The sequence below is a fragment of the Chrysemys picta genome, chromosome 8 (genome assembly GCF_011386835.1).
Source record: "Chrysemys picta bellii isolate R12L10 chromosome 8, ASM1138683v2, whole genome shotgun sequence".
Taxonomy (NCBI): domain Eukaryota; kingdom Metazoa; phylum Chordata; order Testudines; family Emydidae; genus Chrysemys; species Chrysemys picta.
The window spans coordinates 57,158,725-57,179,035 of NC_088798.1; the positions used below are offsets into that span (position 1 = coordinate 57,158,725).

General features: G+C 46.2%; 1 protein-coding gene across 1 annotated transcript in view; it reads right to left on the minus strand.

Moving 5' to 3' along the window:
- CEP350 (centrosomal protein 350) overlaps positions 1–20,311 on the minus strand; it is a 160,679-nt gene that overhangs the window by 133,690 nt on the left and 6,678 nt on the right. Inside the window, 2 exon segments of the mRNA XM_008166589.4 lie at positions 446–489; positions 1,914–1,999. Of these exon segments, the coding sequence (XP_008164811.2) occupies positions 446–489; positions 1,914–1,986 (117 nt within the window). The 5' untranslated portion in view covers positions 1,987–1,999.

A 20,311-nucleotide genomic window follows, 5' to 3' on the forward strand; every position in this document is an offset into this window, starting at 1 on the left:
CTAGGCACTATAATAATATAAATAAATAAATACTTAATATTAGTTAAAATCTTCAATGTAAAGATATCACAAGATTCTAGTTAAGATTTACATCTTTTATGCAATAATTAAAAAGAAATTACAAAACTATTTAACACAAGTTACCCATACATTCGTTATACCATTCTGACTGACATAAACAATACTATTCATTGATAACAGTGTTAGTTTTATAGTAGCCAAGCAAGACTGATTTTTCATTAACCTTGGTACTGAGCTTCTTGTAGCACTAAGTTACATTGTCAGAACTGCGGTCCAAAGCAATAAGAACATCCATCATCTTCATGCCCCCAACCACCTACCCCATTTTTTACTTTTATAACCATCAAACTATGGGGAAAATAAGGCATTCAATAAAACTGCAGTGGCCATTAACTGATTTCAATCTAGAAAAAATTATACTTACTGTAGCCTTAGTTTGAGAAAAAGTATCCCAGGCTGTGGTTAGATCTCACAAAACAAAAATAAAAGAATAAAAACAAGTTTCCTATTAATTCAAGTAACACAATGAAACAAAACATTTTAAACAGTTTTGCATGGCTCACTAACTAATTCCTTTTAATGAATTCATCCCAAACTATGAAACTCCTGTGAATGGGGTAATTATTAGACAGCATCATTAGAACATAGCAATGCAATATTATGATTTTCTTTAAAAAAAAAAATCAAAGTTAACAAGAGTTACAGTTTCTTATCACATCTTATTCATAAATGATCTGGAGAAAGGGGTAAAAAGTGAGGTGGCAAAGTTTGCAGATGATACTAAACTGCTCAAGATAGTTAAGACCAAAGCAGACTGTGAAGAACTTCAAAAAGATCTCACAAAACTAAGTGATTGGGCAACAAAATGGCAAATGAAATTTAATGTGGATAAATGTGAAGTAATGCACATTGGAAAAAATAACGCCAACTATACATACAATATGATGGGGGCTAATTTAGCTACAACGAATCAGGAAAAGATCTTGAAGTCATCGTGGATAGTTCTCTGAAGATGTCCACACAGTGTGCAGCGGCGGTCAAAAAAGCAAACAGGAGGTTAGGAATCATTAAAAAGGGAATAGAGAATAAGACGGAGAGTATCTTATTGCCCTTATATAAATCCATGGTACGCCCACATCTTGAATACTGCACACAGATGTGGTCTCCTCTTCTCAAAAAAGATATACTGGCATTAGAAAAGGTTCAGAGAAGGGCAACTAAAATGATTAGGGGTTTGGAACGGGTCCCATATAAGGAAAGATTAAAGAGGCTAGGACTTTTCAGCTTGGAAAAGAGGAGAGTAAGGGGGGATATGATAGAGGTATATAAAATCATGAGTGATGTGGAGAAAGTAAATAAGGAAAATTTATTTACTTGTTCCCATAATACAAGAACTAGGGGCCACCAAATGAAATTAATGGGCAGCAGGTTTAAAACAAATAAAAGGAAGTTCTTCACACAGCGCACAGTCAACTTGTGGAACTGCTTGCCTGAGGAGGTTGTGAAGGCTAGGCCTATAACAGCGTTTAAAAGAGAACTGGATAAATTCATGAAGGTTAAGTCCATTAATGGCTATTAGCCAGGATGGGTAAGGAATGGTGTCCCTAGCCTCCGTTTGCCAGAGGGTGGAGATGGATGTCAGGAGAGAGATCACTGTTAGGTTCACTCCCTCTGGGGCACCTAGCATTGGCCACTGTCGGTAGATAGGATACTGGGCTAGATGGATCTTTGGTCTGACCCAGTATGGCCGTTCTTATGTTAGATATGGTTTTAGCCTTTGACTCAATTAAGACAAATTATATCTACAAAATTTACAATACAATACAAAATATTACACTATCTAGGATAAAACTGCTTCTAAAGTAAAGCGATACAACAAAGCAAATCCATACCTCTGAGGGAATCCCTGTTCTGAGTGTGCCTTGGATTTTGTAAAGGCACCTCCTTCGATTTGTTGCTCCACATCCTGTTAGTTTACCTACAAACAGAAACATTCACTAAGGACCAAAAGTATACAAAATAAGAGTGAATAAAGATATCCGTTATCTTGATCAATAAGACCAAAGAAAATGTTATTTTGATCAATAAGAAATGAAGATTTTTTTACCTCCAAATTACATTTTGACACTATATACATCACCAGTTGGATCAGACAGGCAACACTGAGTGACCAAAAAGGCGACTACAGCTTGTAATTCTCTTAAAAAGGAACAAGAGTGAACTACCATTGACAATGGGAGACACTGTGAATAAGAATGTTTACAAAGGAGGCTGAAGGCGACCAGAGGCAAAAATCCAGGAAGGTATGAGGTAAGGCCTCTAACTCTATAACAGATTTCAATATAGAAAGACAGGAAGAGCCTGTCAGTCTACAGCAACAAGCGCTCCACTGAGTTTGCAGAAATGATAAGACGACCCCTGATAAAGAGGCTACATTAACAGGGAACTGAAGAAATAAAACACAGTCAAGGGTCATCCCTAGAGAATTTTGAAAAGCTTTGAAAATGTCTGACCCTGCCAATGGATGAATGAAAGGAACAACTGACACATTATGTGCCACCTTAGCCTTTAAAAGAAATAAGGGTCTGAAATCTGACTGAGATCTAGAAGCATGACACTAAAAGTAATAATTAGACAATTTTTTTTAAAAGAACACAAGAAGACTCAATATTCAGTGACATCTTTCCAAAAGCTCCAGAGAGATGACACGATTTAAAGGCCAGAAGAACACATAAAGCAGTTCCTTGGACAGGTCTGCTAATGAATCCAAGTACTCCCTCTAAACCCAAACAGTCAGAAGCTATCCTTAACGAGTAGGGTGACCAGACGTCCCGATATTATCGGAACAGTCCCGATTTTAGGGAACTTGTCCCGCATCCCGACCTTACATTGGTCGGGACGTCTGGTCACCCTGTATGAGGGGGACCGCGGCAAGCCGGCGCCACTCACCTTTCCTCCCTGGACCCTGGGGCAGCGCGCAGCTGAGCTCCCGGTGCCTACCGCCCAGCCGGCAGGAGCCTGCAGAGCGCAGCCCTGCCCCTGCCCCGACACAGAGAGGCAGCGAGGAGGTCTCGCTCCGCTGCGTGCTGCAGCGGGTGCCAGGCAGAAAACCCCCCCGCCCCTGCCCCCTCCCCTTGGAAGGGGCCAGAGGGACTGGGAGGGACCTGCCCGTTGGATGCTTCCTGGGAGCCGCTCCAAGTAAGCACTGCTGGGCTCACCTGGCCCCTGGCAGGTCCCTCTCAGGGAGCTCCCCTCAGACCCACTGCCCTCGGCCCCCACCCTGACCCTGTTCCCTCAGCCTCCCCTGTGCCCCCCACCCTCAATCCACTGCCCACAGCCCCCCTGACCCTGTTCCCTCTGCCTCCCCCACAGCTCCCACCCCCCCACCCCGATCATCTCACCCTGCATGGATTTGGAAATCTGTCCCGGATTCCAGGCTGTCGTTAGCCCCTGGGGCAAAAGATTCAGCAGAGGATTCCAAAGGGAAGTTTGCAGCCTTTGCTCAGACCCAAACATTTTCACTTAAAAAAAATAAATAAATACCCAAACCCATCCTGACACCCATCTGCTCTGCCCAGATTTGCTGTTATCCCTGTTGAGGCCAAAGTGGTTTGAATAATTAAAAATCCTTGACACCATTGTGTTGCTCATTAATCTGATGGACCTGCTGATAATGAATAAAGATGAATGCCCTGGGAGCAATGTGTCAGGCAGACAGTTTGTCAAGTAGGAAAGTGAATGCTGAAGCCCTCACAAAATGCAGAGGCTTTTCTTAACCTGAGAACTGAAAAAGAGCCAGATACCCTGCATGGGTTTGAAAATGACAAGAGGCTAGTGACTGACCAGAGCAGCGCCAGGTTTGAAGTGACGAGGAGGGTCTGTGTCATGAAGTCTGCATTTCCACTGAGGACTCTTCCATCGCCAGGGTAGCGCTGGTGCAGGTCTGTCACCCGGCACAGCAATGCTGAGAGGTGCCAGTGTAGACCCGACCCACTGCTCTCAGCCCCCACCCTGACCCTGTTCCCTCAGCCTCCCCCGCAGCCCCCCCATACCTCCCACCCCGAACCCACTGCCCTCAGTCCCTGCCCCCATTCCAACAGCCTCCCCCACAGTCCCCCTGTTCCCCCCAACCCACTGCCCTCAGCCTTGCCCTACCCCAAATCTCTTCTTCAGCCTCCCCCATCATCCCACCACCATCGCTCCCCCTGCTGTTCCACTCCCTCAACTTCCCCCCATTCCAATCCTGCTCCCCTCTGTCTCATCCCCTCCAGATCCTGTCCCTCTCCCCAACCCCCTGACCCTCCCCAGCCCCGCAACACTCTACACAGCTCTCTCTACCCTGTCCCATTCATGCTCCCCATAGCCCCTACCCTACTTCCCCAGTCCCAGTCCTGCCCTCCTCAGTTCCTCCACCCTGCTTCCACCGGTCCATCCCCACACACCCACCGACTCCCTCGACCTCCCTCCCCTCAATCCCACTGCCTGGACTCACCCCCGTCCCACTCAGGACATGCAGGAAACAGAAGCAATGGGCTTAAATTGTAGCAAGGGAAATTTAGGTTAGACATTAGGAAAAATTTCCGAACTGTAAAGGTAGTTAAGCACTGGACAAATTACCTAGAGAGGTTATGGAATAGCAGTCATCGGAGTTTTTTAAGAGGTTAGACAAACACCTGTCAAGGATGGTCTAGTTCTTATTACTCAGTACTGCCTCAGTGCAGGGGTTTGACTAGATGACCTGTTGATGTCCCTGCCAGTTCTACATTTCTGTGATTCACACTGAATTTCCTTGTGCCACTGTCTAATAGTAGTAGCACACAGTTCTCTGACATGCCGGTTTATAAAATTGTAGTTAATATACAGTTTAGAGCATAGCTCTAGTTTTAAAGCTCTGCATGTTCAGACCAACTGAGCTGAAAATTGTGATCTACAGTATTGAAAACTATTAAGATGTGGCCTGAAATAAAATCAGCATGAATTGCTCAATAATATCAATGGAATCAGCATTGTGCTGCTATATATTGTAAAACATTACAGTGAAATCTTGCAAGTATTACATAGCACGCCGCCTTGCCCAAGTGGTAACTAAGCATAACATCTTCCTGTTTCAACATTCTTAACTTGTATCCCATAGCTCCTAGAAGTTGGGGTTTGTTTTTTTCCAAACACTGAATGCTGCTAAGTTATGAGTTTTAACAGGTTTTTTTTTCTTTTAAACCACAGCACTGAATGTTATTCTAAAATTGTTTTCCAAATATTCTTAAACTCCCAGTTTATCCCCCGCTGATATTCATTGTGAAAAGTATTGCAGGTCTAATAATAATATTTGGCACTTTTGTAATTCACTGTCCAACATGTGTTTTGTGCCCTCCTCTGGTGGATTTTTAGAGGATAACTGTATAGCAGCTAAGGGAGTTATATCTTGAACTTAAATAGTAGAAGCTCATGCTTTTAAGTCTGGGTGGCTCGGGTTCAATCTTTGGTGACTAGCTATGATGGAAGTTGCTACACTTATAATCCCTTTAATCAGAGGTTCTGAATATGCTTTGTTGTAGGCAGAGCTAGCTTATAGTTAAGCAACCGAAAATTTAGAATAGTAAGTGTTAAAATGTTGGGAAGCCTTATAATTTTGCCAGTCTGGAACGAACATCCCATCTGAGAGATGGGGGCGGGGAGAGAGGAGAGTGAGACAGGACCAGGAAACTGGGACAAGGAATCCAGAGCGGTAGTGGGGGGCAGTTGAAATCAGATGAGGAGCTGGGGCGGGTTAGACAGCAATAGGATAGACAGACTGGAGGGGACAGGGAAGAAGGGTCTTTGACTACTAGAGACCACTCCGTTCAGGAGCCTGGAATAGACCCAGGATTCCTGAGTTTCACAGTTCCTCTTCTGTCAGCAGATATCTGTGAAACCCAGTGGCAAAAAAAGTGTCTCATCCCCCTATAGAGCTGATCTATCACATATAGGATGACAACCTAACTGCCTCTGCCATCACTTAGTCCATTAGCTCAAGTGGCAGAAGTCTGTGCAGTGGATCTAAAGGTTCATCGGCAGGGTTGGGGCCATGCGAGTTTCACGATGATTCCACATGACAGAATTTCTGGGGCAGTTCAGTTTTGATTTTTACAAAAAAACCTGGGGAAATGCATACAGAAATAGGGTGACCAGATGCCTAAATAGGGGAATCTCAAGCAGGAGTAGAGAGGTTATTTTATCTCTGTATTTGGTACTGGTGCAACCACTGCTGGAATACTGTGTCCAGTTCTGGTGTCCGCAATTTAAGAAGGATATTGATAAATAGGAGAGTGTTCAGAGAAGAGTCAGAAGACTGATTAAAAGATTATAAAACATGCCTTATAGTGATCGACTCAAGGACCTCAATCTATTTAGCTTAACAAAAAGAAGGTTAAGAAGTGACTTGGTTATAGACTAAGTATCTACATTGGGAACAAATAGTTAATAATGGGCACTTCAGTCTAGCAGAGAAAGGTAGAGCATGAGCCAACAGTTGGAAGTTGCAGCTAGACAAATTCAGACTGGATATAAGGCATACCTTTTCAATGGTGAGAGTAATTAACGATTAACAATATACTAAGGGTCTAAAAGCTATCCTCTAGGAATTATTTTGGGAAAGTTCTATGTCTGTGCTATACAGGCGGTGAGACCAGGTGATCACCGGATCCCTTCTGGCTTTATAATCTCAGAACTAGGTACATCAATTCACATGCAAAATTCTCATTGAATTCAATAGGTGTCCTTGCCCTATGGCTTGTGCTGCGGGCAGCAGCAGGGGCCGTAAAACCCCTCTTGCAGCTTCCTAGGGCCCCCTCTCATGGCTCTGTGCACCTGTCTGTCTGTCTTTGTCGTCCTCTACCCGCCCCCCACTCGCCCAATGTGTCCTGATATTTCACTCTTGTGATCTGATCACCCTATTAATGAGCTTTGGGTAGAGTAAAACCAAGAAGATTAAAGTTGACAGAGGAACAAACTTTGAAGGTTAAAGACCTGTAATCATCCTGCCATTCTGGGTCATCTGACACTAAGGGCCCCAGAAATTCTTCAGGTTGAGGAACCTCTGTCCTGAAGCCAATCTATGGATTTATATAGCCCACATTATTGTACTAATATCTTAGTATCTGAAATTGCTCTTCCTGTCACTTCGGTGTGAAGCAGATCCCCATGTAGACCCACTTCCATAGAGCAGTGAAAACACATTTTTAAATAGCTGTCTTCAGAGGGATATATACCGTATATACTCGATCATAAGCTGGCTCGTTTATAAGCCGACCCCCCCAAGATGGATAAGTAAAAATAGAAAATATTTATAACCTGTTCATAAGCCGACCCTATAATTCAGGGGTCACCAAACTCTGGCTCCCGGACCATCAGGATAAGCCGCTGGTGGGCCGAGATGGTTTGTTTACCTCGAGCATCTGCAGGTACGGAGGTAAACCTAAGTAAACAAAGTGTCCCGGCATGCCAGCTGCTTACCCTGACAGGCCCTGACGGGACAGCAACTGGTGGGGAAATTTTTGGGGGGGAGAAGCTGGGAGTCAGGGGAGTAACCCCTGTGACCACCCCCCACATGACCCCACCCCTAGCCCGGGACCCCCACACTCTCCCCATCCCATCCCTTCCCACCTTATCTGGAGAGGGCCAGGGGAGGATGTTTCTGACCTGGCCGCAGCCTGCTCCGGCGGGCCAGCCCGGGCGGCGCGGCCGCAGCCTGCTCCGGCGGGCCAGCCCGGGCGGCGCGGCCGCAGCCTGCTCCGGCGGGCCAGCCCGGGCGGCGCGGCCGCAGCCTGCTCCGGCGGGCCAGCCCGGGCGGCGCGGCCGCAGCCTGCTCCGGCGGGCCAGCCCGGGCGGCGCGGCCGCAGCCTGCTCCGGCGGGCCAGCCCGGGCGGCGCGGCCGCAGCCTGCTCCGGCGGGCCAGCCCGGGCGGCGCGGCCGCAGCCTGCTCCGGCGGGCCAGCCCGGGCGGCGCGGCCGCAGCCTGCTCCGGCGGGCCAGCCCGGGCGGCGCGGCCGCAGCCTGCTCCGGCGGGCCAGCCCGGGCGGCGCGGCCGCAGCCTGCTCCGGCGGGCCAGCCCGGGCGGCGCGGCCGCAGCCTGCTCCGGCGGGCCAGCCCGGGCGGCGCGGCCGCAGCCTGCTCCGGCGGGCCAGCCCGGGCGGCGCGGCCGCAGCCTGCTCCGGCGGGCCAGCCCGGGCGGCGCGGCCGCAGCCTGCTCCGGCGGGCCAGCCCGGGCGGCGCGGCCGCAGCCTGCTCCGGCGGGCCAGCCCGGGCGGCGCGGCCGCAGCCTGCTCCGGCGGGCCAGCCCGGGCGGCGCGGCCGCAGCCTGCTCCGGCGGGCCAGCCCGGGCGGCGCGGCTGCAGCCTGCTCCGGCGGGCCAGCCCGGGTGGCTGCAGCTGCTTCAGAGGCTGGGGGGAAAACAGCGTGGCCAGAAGAGAGAGACTCTGGCCCCGCCTCTTCCCTTCTGTCTCTACTGGCTGTGCTGCCTCTCCTTGCTCCCTCTGTTGGTGCTTCTCTGGTGCTTCCTTTACTAAAAAAATTCGGCTTATGAACGAGTAAGACAGACCTTTCTGTGAGAAAATTACTCCAGTTTGAAGTGAGAAAGACTACTTTCTGTAGAGGCAGGCTAGACTGCAGAGCACAACACTGGAAGCAGGAAATAGACCAAGGCCCCAATCTTGCTCTCAGTGAAATTAATGGTAAAATTCCCATTGAAGTCTATCATGCATGTTCTAAGGCCAAGGAACACATCCAAATTCCTTCAATACTATTGGTTATTGTTGCCTGAAAAAGAAGGAAAAAACAACTCAATAGTATGGATCGATGATCTCTTAAAAAAATAAGTAACATGCAAAAAGTGGTTACATAATACATGCGAATTTTCTTTAAAACGCAAATTTAGACTGGGAGTGGGAGTATTTAAAAGGAAAGTGCTTTGAAAAAAGAGCATACAAAGGAATAAAGTGATTTTAAGAGGACTGTGTTTTAAGAGTCCTGAAAAGAAGCCTCCACAGTCAACAAGATCTCTCATTAGTCAGCACCTCTTTTTCCCTCAAAGCCCATGAACTTAAATATATTCTACCAATAGCTCAACAATCACCACAAGGTTTTGAGGGAATTCTTGTTATGGAGGATGAAAAGGCAAAATTAGAAGATGAACATTAAAATGTGACCAAGATTTATATTGGAAGTTATAAGAGCTATTCTTAGTGCCCTTTAGAATAACTGAAGTCAACCCTTAAATTATCCAGCAGGCAGGTCACTACACAAAAGATCCATCCTGCTCTTCATCAATGACTGAAGGGTTGGGATGAGAAAACTAGTTCCCTCTCTCCTCTACCCCATAACCCCAGACACCAACCTTCTCCTCCTGTTGTGGAGCCCAGCAGTTCTGAATGAAAGGCTCTTCCTCCATCACTTCCCAAAATCCTCTGTTACTCACAGGACTTGTTCCTCTATTGTTGAGATGAAGGCCACCCAACTATACAGGGCTCCTCTTCCCATAAAAGGTGGCCCAATGCTCCATGAAACCAAAACCTTCTAATTTACCCCACTTTGTTAGCCAATATGTCACCTCCAGTATTTTCTGTGAATGGTAAATCTATCATGTACCACTACAAGGACATCCAAAAGGGTCAATAGCAAAATTTGAAACCTGGACTCTCAGATCTCCAACTTCGACTGCTACCACTTGAGCCGCATGAGTAACTACACATGCCTGTCACACCACATAAAGTTAACTAAATGCCTAAATAACTATGTGGGTGAAACCAGACAATCACTATGTTCTTCAATGAACTCGCACAGAAAAATGATAAAAGACAAGAACGCCCTATGACCTGAGTGAACACTTTTCACAAGACTATCATTCTGTCTGACCTATGAGTCCTCATCCTCAAAGGAAACCTGCACAACACTTTCAAAAGACAAACCTGGGAGCTTAAATTCATAACTTTGCTAGACACTAAAAATCATGGACTGAACAGACACACTGGATTTAGCTCGTGCTAAACAATCTGTTCCAGCTTGCACTTAGCTGTGACACCTGGAGAACCTTTACAAGACCCAAAGAAGAACTCTGTGTGGTTCAAAAGCTTGTCTTTATCACAAACAGAAGTTGGTCCAATAAAAAATATTACCTCAGCCACCTTGTCTCTCTAATATCCTGGGACTGACATGGCTACAACTACACCACATGTAACTTACCCTACAGAATTTGTCTCAATGCCCCCCAAAAGTTGTAAGAAAGGAGTGGTTCATGAAGCTGCTCTAGTGGCCCAGACCTTTAGATACCCCTTGCTTTAGAGAAAGGTTAAAGCAGACATACCTAGCTAAGTGCTGGAAAGGCAATAGGTGAAAGAGGGAGCATACACGTTAGTGGAGCGTGTAACAGTGTAGAAATACAAGCATTGCAGAAATTCTAGAGCAGAGGTCTCCAAACGTTTTAAGCACAAGACCACTTTTTGAATGGAAGTGCAACCCAGGATCTACCTCAAAGAAAATGTAGAAACAGTAATCACACAAACCCAAACACCCTTGCCCCCCCTTCCAAGGCCCCGCCTCTGCCCCGCCCCTTCTCCGAGGCCCCGCCCTGCTCACTCCATCCCCTGTTCCTCTGTCGCTGGCTCTCCCACACCCTCACTCACTTTCACCGGGCTAGGACAGGGGGTTGGAGTGCGGGAGTCGGTGCAGGCTCTGGGCTGGGGACGAGGAGTTCGGAGCGTGGGACAGGGAGTTGGGGTACAGGAGGGGGTTCAGGGTGCAGGCTCTGGGAGGGAGTTTGGGTGCAGGAGGGGGGTCAGGGCTGGGGCACAAGGTGGGGGTGCAGGGTGCTGGCTCTGGGATGGGGCTCAGGGCTCGGGCAGCGGGTTGGGGTGCAGGTAGCCAATGGGAGCTACGGGGGCGGTAAGGCAGTGCGCAGAGACTCCCCAACCCCCAGGAGCCACTGCTGGATATGCCAGTCGCTTCTGGGAGTGGCACAGGACCAAGGCAGGCTAGCCCTGCTGCGTCGCTGGACTGTTAGTGGCCAATCTCTCGGTTTAGCTGCAGGAAGGTTGGCAACCCTAGACTGTGTCCGAGATCGACTGACAGAGGCTCCATGATCAACCAGTTGATGACTACTGTTCTAGAGAGCACTAAATTTAATATCAAGAGTCACAAGAATTAGGCAAGCTAAGTTCCAGAACTCTGCTTCTGGAATGGAGACTGGGGAAACCATTCATGCCAAACAGCTGCTTTCGGTATCAAATGATTCAGGCTGCAAGGCACAATGTTGCCCTGTATTAGAAATCTCATCCAGTGACGAAGAGACATGAACCAGCTGAAAATTGCTATATTAGAAAAGTGGAAAGCAAATGTTTATTAAAAGAACCTTCCATCCTTTCACGAAGGCAATTTTGAGAGTTTGGGTGCATCCATCCCAAGATCTTAGCCCAAACAGCAACATACTGGAAGCTACTGGACAGTAATTATGGCCAAAAAGTACTTCTAGCCAATGCACATTTTCTTAATAAAGAGAGGAGATAAAATAAAAAGTTCTGTGTAATTAACTGAGTTTATTAATCACCTATCGGCCCCAGTTGTGGACCAGCCATAGTAGCACCTAATTATGGACCAGGACCCAACTGTGGTAGGTGCTGTACAAACACCAAATGTTTTACATTCTATATTTCACTACTCTGTAACAATGCAGCGTAATGTTGAACTCTATGTGTTCCTTTTAATAGAGAATTTAAAAAATATTCTTCAAAGTTGTTGCTTGCAACTTGCATCCAGAGCAAAAAGTCAAGTGGATTGAGCTGAACCAAGGCAATACAAAAGAACAAAACTGTAAATAAATAAATATATATATGCATCCGAAGAAGTGGGCTGTAGTCCATGAAAGCTTATGCTCTAATAAATTTGTTAGTCTCTAAGGTGCCACAAGTACTCCTGTTCTTTTTGCGGATACAGACTAACACGGCTGCTACTCTGAAACCTGTAAATATACAGTTGACACGGTCTTAAATTTCTGAACTTCTTGCAGTCTTCCACTGCAGACAATCACTACTGGTTAAGAACACAGCCACAACAGGAGTATAAAGGTCTACTACCTCAGCATCCCAATTGCTACTCAACTTCTCCCCAGCTCCTAGCTTCTACAAACAGGGGCATGGTACGCTCTGCTCTACTCCATCTTGTGAATAGCTCCACTGCCTGCTTCTGCTATTCAATTACAGTAGAACTTCAAAGTTATGAACTGACCAGTCAACCACACACCTCATTTAGAACTGGAAGTATGCAATCAGGCAGCAGCAGAGACCAAAATATATATATATAACTACTAAAAAATAAAGGGAAAGTTTAAAAAAAAGATTTGACAAGGTAAGGAAACTGTTTCTACACTAGTTTCATTTCAATTAAGATGGTTAAAAGCAGCATTTTTCTTCTGCATAGTAAAGTTTCAAAAGGTATATTAAGTCAATGTTCAGTTGTAAACTTTTGAAAGAACAACCATAATGTTTTGTTCAGAGTTATGAACAACCTCCATTCCCGAAGTGTTTGTAACTCTGCAGTTCTACTGTATATGATTCTTGTCAGTTTCATTTCTGCACACAGAGATCCAAACAGCAGTGCAACTAGCCAGTCTTGTTAATCTCATGCTGTTGCTGTTGAGAAAGATATGAGGGGATCGGGAATACTGGAGCAGTCTACAGATTCAGAAAGACAATACTGCGTCCTTTCCCATTTGACCATAAGGGCCTGAAAAACATTAAATGGCTTTTCAAGCCCTATTTACAATGATGTTGACACACATTCCATTTTGTTTTGGTCCACGGAGAGAGACATGACATCTTTCCATTGTTTCAACTCATATAATACAGGCAGAGAACCTAACCCTACCCTCTTGTGTAGTTCAACACCCTGCCTGCTCAACATAACAAAGACAGGTAGAAAGAAGTATAACATCGCATCTATATGCCTGCAAACCACAACATAGCTGGTATGTCTATTTTTAAGCTTACCACCCATGACAGTGTCAATTGAACTCTTATATTTATTGACATGAACAATGATTTGGAAAGGATAGTTTGTAAAATAGCTTTACACACAAACAGCTCAAACTTAATTTGTATATACACCTCTACCCTGATATAACGCACCCGATAAAATACGAATTCGGATATAACGTGGTAAAGCAGTGCTCCGGGGGGGAGCGGGGCTGCGGACTCCAGTGGATCAAAGCAAGTTTGATATAACGCGGTTTCACCTATAACACGGTAAGATTTTTTGGCTCCCAAGGACAGTGTTATATCGAGGTAGAGGTGTACTTTTATATATCAACATAATAACCAGTTATCTCAAAATTTCAGTAATATCAGAAAAATATGCATTCTAAAAATAACATTCTGAAGTGACTGCTGAGGAAAGACAACAGGAAATTCTTTATATTCAACTGGATTTAGATCCATCAGTATTTACCCAAATGCACAAAACTTAAACTAAGGATTGAATTTAACTTGGAAAATTGGGACTCATTTTCAGTACATATGTACATAAGCAAAAGTGTGCCAAACACCACAACTTATTTTGTGCACACTTTATCAGATGCACAAGCAAATCCACAATTTACACATGCACACACGATAAAATCGCACCACTCTAGCCATGTGGGTATGCAATTAAGGATTTGCATATAAATATCAATTACTGCAAGAGCAAAATAAATACGCATTTTCACACACACAAATTCACATCTAAAAACTTACTCAAAATCAAGTCAGTATTGGCTAAGTGGGAAGGTGGCTGGCTCCCTTGCTGGTCAATTTCTTAAGTTGTTATAACCAATGACAAATAAAATTTCCTTCAAAATACTAGTCAAACACTTATCCTATAAACTAAGGTGGTAGTCTGAAAGAACATGGTTTAAAAAGCAGGAAGGAACACTTACCAGAAAAGTCTGAGGATACAGCTACTCTCTGAAAAAACCACTGAAATATGTGCTCAAAGGTAGAACAAACAGCCCATTTAAAGGGTCATCACCTATTTAGCCGTAAACCTGTTAATATTAGAGAAATTGCTTTTAAATCCTAAATTACTGTGCTACTTATTAGAGATGTACAATCTAAATTCTTGAAGTCACATTTTAATTGTGTTATATTATGCACTACTGTTAATGACCCAAGTGTAGATATTTAACTGAACCAAACCAGCTTAAAAGTACATCTTTTATTCTTGTGTTTCTCAAAAATTAATGTAATGTTGTAAGACATCACAAAAAGCCCAAACAGCAGCAAATCTTTGGAAGCTCTTTATATAATCAACATGTTTATGGATAGCCCAATTCTCTTAATTTTTTTTCTGTGGCAGGCACTTTTCATAAACCTTCTTCTAACTAAGAATTCAGAATGACATAACAGATAAGACCACTGGTCCATTTAGCACAGTAGCCTGTCTCTGACAGTAGCAAGTAACATGCTTCCAAGAAGATGTAAAACCTCCTAATGGACAACTATGTAAAGGTCCTGGAATACTGCTAAGCTCTTTACCTCAATCATGTATGTAAGCAGAGAGTTCCACATGTTAGCTGTATCCAGAGTAAAAAAAAAAAAAAAAAAAAAGTGCTTCCTTTTATCACTTACATTTATTACCTTTTGTTTTTAATGTATGTCCCCTGCTCTTGTATTATGAGAAGTAGGAGCTCCTAACCAACCTCTATATCAGGGGTAGGCAACCTATGGCACGCGTGCCGAAGGAGGCATGCGAGCTGATTTTCAATGGCACTCACACTGCCCGGTTCCTGGCCACCGGTCTGGGGGGCTCTGCATTTTAATTTAATTTTAAATGAAGCTTCTTAAACATTTTAAAAACCTTATTTACTTCACATAAAACAATAGTTTAGTTATATATTATAGACTTAATAGAAACAGACCCTCTAAAAACGTTAAAATGTATTACTGGCATGTGAAACCTTAAATTAGAGTGAAAAAATTAAGACTTGGCACACCACTTCTGAAAGGCTGCCGACCCCTGCTCTATATACTATTCATGCAACCTCTTATTCCTCTCCATGCTAAAATTCCTAATACTTTTCAGCTCTCTTCATATGGAAGTCTTCCATACCTCTAAACCATTATCATTGCCTCAGCTGCTACCAGCACAGGAACAACAGGCTCTGCATAAAATCTGCATAGCATTTCCCAAAGAGCCACAAGAGACACATTAAAGAGCCACTTGTGGCTCTCATGAGCCTCAATCTGAGTATCACTGATCTAACCTAAATCTCCCTTGCTGCAGTTTAAGCCCATTAATTCTTGTCCTAGCTTCAGTGGACATGGAGAACAACCTCAGCAAGAGGTTACGGGATCTATTACAGGACTGGGTGAGTGAGGTTCTGTGGCCTGCAACGTGTAGGAGGTCAGACAAGACAGGTTTTTCCTCAAACTTTTGTATTGGTGAACCCTTTCACACAGCAAACCTATGAGTGTGACCCCCACCCTTATAAATTAAAAACACTTTTTTTGTATTTAACACTACTGTAAATGCTGCAGGCAAAGCGGGGCTTGGGGGTGGAGGTTGACAGCTTGTGATCCCCCCCCATGTAATAACCTTGTGACCCCTTGAGGGGTCACAACCCCCAGTTTGAGAACCCCTGGACTAGACAATCTTGATGGCCCCTTCTGGTCTTAAAGTCTATGAGAGACCAAAATAACAAAGGATGAGAAGAAGCAAGAAAGCCAAGCTAAGTAGACTTCATCCAAATTACTGAGTCCCTCACCAACCAGAGATAGCTAAGGCCTGGTCCACACTAACCCCCCCACTTCGAACTAAGGTACGCAAATTCAGCTACGTTAATAACGTAGCTGAATTCAAAGTACCTTAGTTCGAACTTACCGCGGGTCCAGACGCGGCAGGCAGGCTCCCTGGCCATGCCACGTACTCCTCTCGCCGAGCTGGAGTACCGGCGTCGATGGCGAGCACTTCCGGGATCGATCTATCGCGTCTAGACAAGACGCGATAAATCGATCCCAGAAGATCGATTGCTTACTGCCAGACCCGGAGGTAAGTGTAGACCTACCCTTAGTTGAGGGAAAATTCACACAAGCAACATGCCTTCTCTGACAATAGGCCTGGTCTACACTATGAGTTTAGGTCGAATTTAGCAGCGTTAAATCAAATTAACCCTGCACCCGTCCACACAATGAAGCCATTTACTTCGACATAAAGGGCTCTTAAAATCGATTTCTGTACTCCTCCCCGACGAGGGGAGTAGTGCCGAAATCGACATTGCCATTTCGAATTAGGGTTAGCGTGGCCGCAATTCGACGGTATGGGCATCCGGGAGCTATCCCACAGTGCACCATTGTGACCGCTCTGGACAGCAATCTGAACTCTGATGCACTGGCCAGGTAGACAGGAAAAGCCCCGCGAACTTTTGAATTTCATTTCCTGTTTGCCCAGCATGGAGAGCACAGGTGATCACGCAGAGCTTATCAGCACAGGTAACCATGCAGTCCGAAAACCGAAAAAGAGCACCAGCATGGACCGTACGGGAGGTACTGGATCTGCTCGCTATATGGGGAGAGGATTCCATGCTAGCAGAACTACGTTCCAAAAGACGAAATGCCAAAACATTTGAAAAAATCTCCAAGGGCATAATGGAGAGAGGCCACAATAGGGACTCACTACAGTGCTGCGTGAAAGTTAAGGAGCTCAGACAAGCCTACCAGAAAATCAAAGCAGCAAACGGAAGGTCTGGGTCAGAGCCGCAGACATGCCACTTCTACGCTGAGCTGCATGCAATTCTGGGGGGGGAGGGTCCCGCCACCACTACCCCACCTCTGATCGTGGATTCCGAGGAGGGGGTAATCTCAGCCATGCCTGAGGATTCTGCGGATGGAGAAGATGAGAAGGAGGAGGAGGACGACGACGAGCTTGCGGAGAGCACACAGCACTCCGTTCTCCCCAACAGCCAGGATCTTTTTCTCAGCCTGACTGAAGTACCCTCCCAAGGCATTATCCCAGTCCCTGAAGCCATGGAAGGGACCTCTGGTGAGTGTACCTTTGTAAATATAAAACTTGGTTTAAAAGCAAGCTTTTTTTAAAGATTAATTTGCCCTGAGGACTTGGGATGCATTCGCAGCCAGTACAGCTATTGGAAAAGTCTGTTAACGTGTCTGGGGATGGAGCGGAAATCCTCCAGGGACATCTCCATGAAGCTCTCCTGGAGGTAATCCAAAAGCCTTTGCAGAAGGTTTCAGGGCACTGCAGCCTTATTCCGTCCTCCATGGTAGGACACTTGACCACGCCATGCTAGTAGCAAGTAATCTGGTATCATTGCATGACAAAGCCTCGCAGTGTATGGTCCCGGTGTTTGCTGGCATTCAAGCAACATCCGTTCTTTATCTTGCTGTGTTATCCTCAGGAGAGTGATATCGTTCATGGTAACCTGGTTGAAATACGGTAATTTAATTAAGGGGACAGAGGTGACCGTTCCTATTGGGCTGTTTGCCTGTGGCTGAAAAGAAATCCTTCCCTGCAGTTAGCCAAGCGGGAGGGTGAGGGTGAGAAATAATTGGCGCTGAGCTTTTCGTGTTTGACTAGCAGGGATCTTCCCTGATACCAGCCACACACTGGGGGGAGGGGTAAAGCGATCATCCCAGAGAATTGGAGGGGAGGATTAGTTTGGTTTCTGCTGCTGCACGTTAACAGGAAAACCGCAGCACTCAACGGGCTTTGCTTGGTATGTGGGAAAGGAGGGCGCTGCTTTTATGAAGGCTGCAGAAGCCGAAAGACAATGGCTTACCATGGCCGCACGCAAGCCGAATTCTGTTGCCCAGACCTGTGTCTGTGATCTTTAATACCAAAGCCGCAAGCACTCAATATTAAGATGCAAAATGCGACTTTGTACCAAAATCACATGTGCTATGTAATGTGAATAGTGTTGTTCATCGTGAAAGAGTATAAGCATTGTTCTGTAAAATGTATCTTTTTAAATATTTCTCTCCCTTTTTTCCCTCCCTCCCGCAGCTGCAAATTTTTCAAGCCTCCCTCCTCCGTCCCGAAGGCTATCTCAGATAAGGCGGTGAAAAAAACGGATGCGAGACTAAATGTTCTCTGAAATCATGGAATCGACCCACAATGAAAGAGCTCATCTGAATGTGTGAAAGGACATGGTATCAAAGTACAGGAAAGATGCCAGTGAACATGAGGACAGGAGGGACCAACATGAGGAGAGGAAAGACACTCGAGATGAGAGCTGGCGGGATGCAACACTGGGGCTGCTGCGTGAGCAAACGGACACGCTCCGGCATCTGGTGGAGTTTCAGGAATGGCAGCAGGATCACACAGTGCCGCTGCAGCCCCTGTATAACCGCCCTCCCCCCTCACCATGTTCCATAGCCTCCTCACCCAGACGCGTAAGAACACGGGGGGGAAGGCTCCGTGCACCCGCCCACTCCACCCCAGTGGACAGCCCAAGCAAAAGGCTGTCATTATTTTGAAGTGTCCTTTTCCTTCCCTCCTATCCTCCTCCCAAACCCCACCCGGGCTACCTTGTCAGTTCTCTCCCTATGTTTATAATCAATTAATAAAGAATACATGATTTTTAAACGATAGTGTCTTTATCTCCTTTGAAAGCAAGCTGTGATTGAAGGGGGGAGGGTGGTTTCCTTACAGGGAATGAGTCAATCAAGGAAAAACAAACAAAACTTTCACACGGTAGCCTGGCCAGTCATGAAACTGGTTTTCAAAGCTTCTTTGATGCACAGCGCTTCCTGGTGTGCTTTTCTAATCGCCCAGGTGTCTGGCTGCAAGTAATCAGCGGCCAGGTGATTTGCCTCAGCCTCCCACTCTGCCATAAAGGTCTCCCCCCTTACTCTCACAGAGATATGAAGAACACAGCAAGCAGCAATAACAATGGGAATATTGGTTTGGCTGAGCTCTGAGTGAGTCAGTAAAGTGCACCGGCGACCCTTTAAATGTCCAAATGCACATTCTACCACCATTCTGCACTTGCTCAGCCTGTAGTTGAACAGCTCCTGACTCTGTCCAGGCTGCCTATGTATGGCTTCATGAGCCTTGGCATTAAGGGGTAGGCTGGGTCCCCAAGGATAACTATCGGCATTTCAACATCCCCGACGGTTATTTTCTGGTCTGGGAAGTAAATCCCTTGCTGCAGCCGTTTAAACAGATTAGTGTTCCTGAAGACGCGAGAGTCACAAACCCTTCCGGCCAGCCCACGTTGATGTTGGTGAAACGTCCCTTGTGATCCACCAGTGCTTGCAGCACCATTGAAAAGTACCCCTTGCGGTTTATGTACTAGCTGCCCTGGTGCTCCGGTGCCGAGATAGGGATATGCGTTCCATCTATCGCCCCACCACAGTTAGGGAATCCCATTGCAGCAAAGCCATCCACTATGACCTGCATATTTCCCAGAGTCACTACCTTTGGTACCAGCAGCTCAGTGATTGCTTTGGCTACTTGCATCACAGCAGCCCCCACAGTAGATTTGCCCACTCCAAATTGATTCCCGACTGACCGGTAGCTGTCTGGCGTTGCAAGCTTTCACAGGGCTATCGCCACTTGCTTCTCAGCTGTGAGGGCTGCTCTCATCTTGGTATTCTGGTGCTTCAGGGCAGGGGAAAGCAAGTCACAAAGTTCCATAAAAGTGCTCTTACACATGCAAAAGTTTCACAGCCACTGGGAATCGTCCCACACCTGCAACACTATGCGGTCCCACCAGTCTGTGCTTGTTTCCCGGGCCCAGAATCGCCGTTCCACGGCTAGCACCTGCCCCATTAACACCATGATCTCCAAAGCGCCGGGGCCCGCGGTTTGTGAGAATTCTGTGTCCATGTCCATGTCCTCATCACTCTCGTCACCACGCTGCAGTCACAGCCTCCTCCTCACCTGGTTTTTCAGGTTCTGGTTCAGCATAAACTGCACGATAATGCGCAAGGTGTTTACAATGTTCATGACTGCTATCTTGAGCTGAGCGGGCTCCATGCTTGCCGTGGTATGGCGTCTGCAGTGTTCACCCAGGAAAAAAGGCGTGAAACAGTTGTCTGCCGTTGCTTTCATGGAGGGAGGGATGAGGCTGTACCCAGAACCACCAGTGACAATGTTTTTTGAAATGCCATCAGGCATTGGGATCTCAACCCAGAATTCCAATGGGCGGGGAGACTGCAGGAACTATGGGATAGCTACCCACGGTGCAATGCTCCGGAAGTCGACGCTAGCCTTGGTACATGGACGCACACCGCCGAATTAATGTGCTTAGCGTGGCTGCATGCACTCAACTT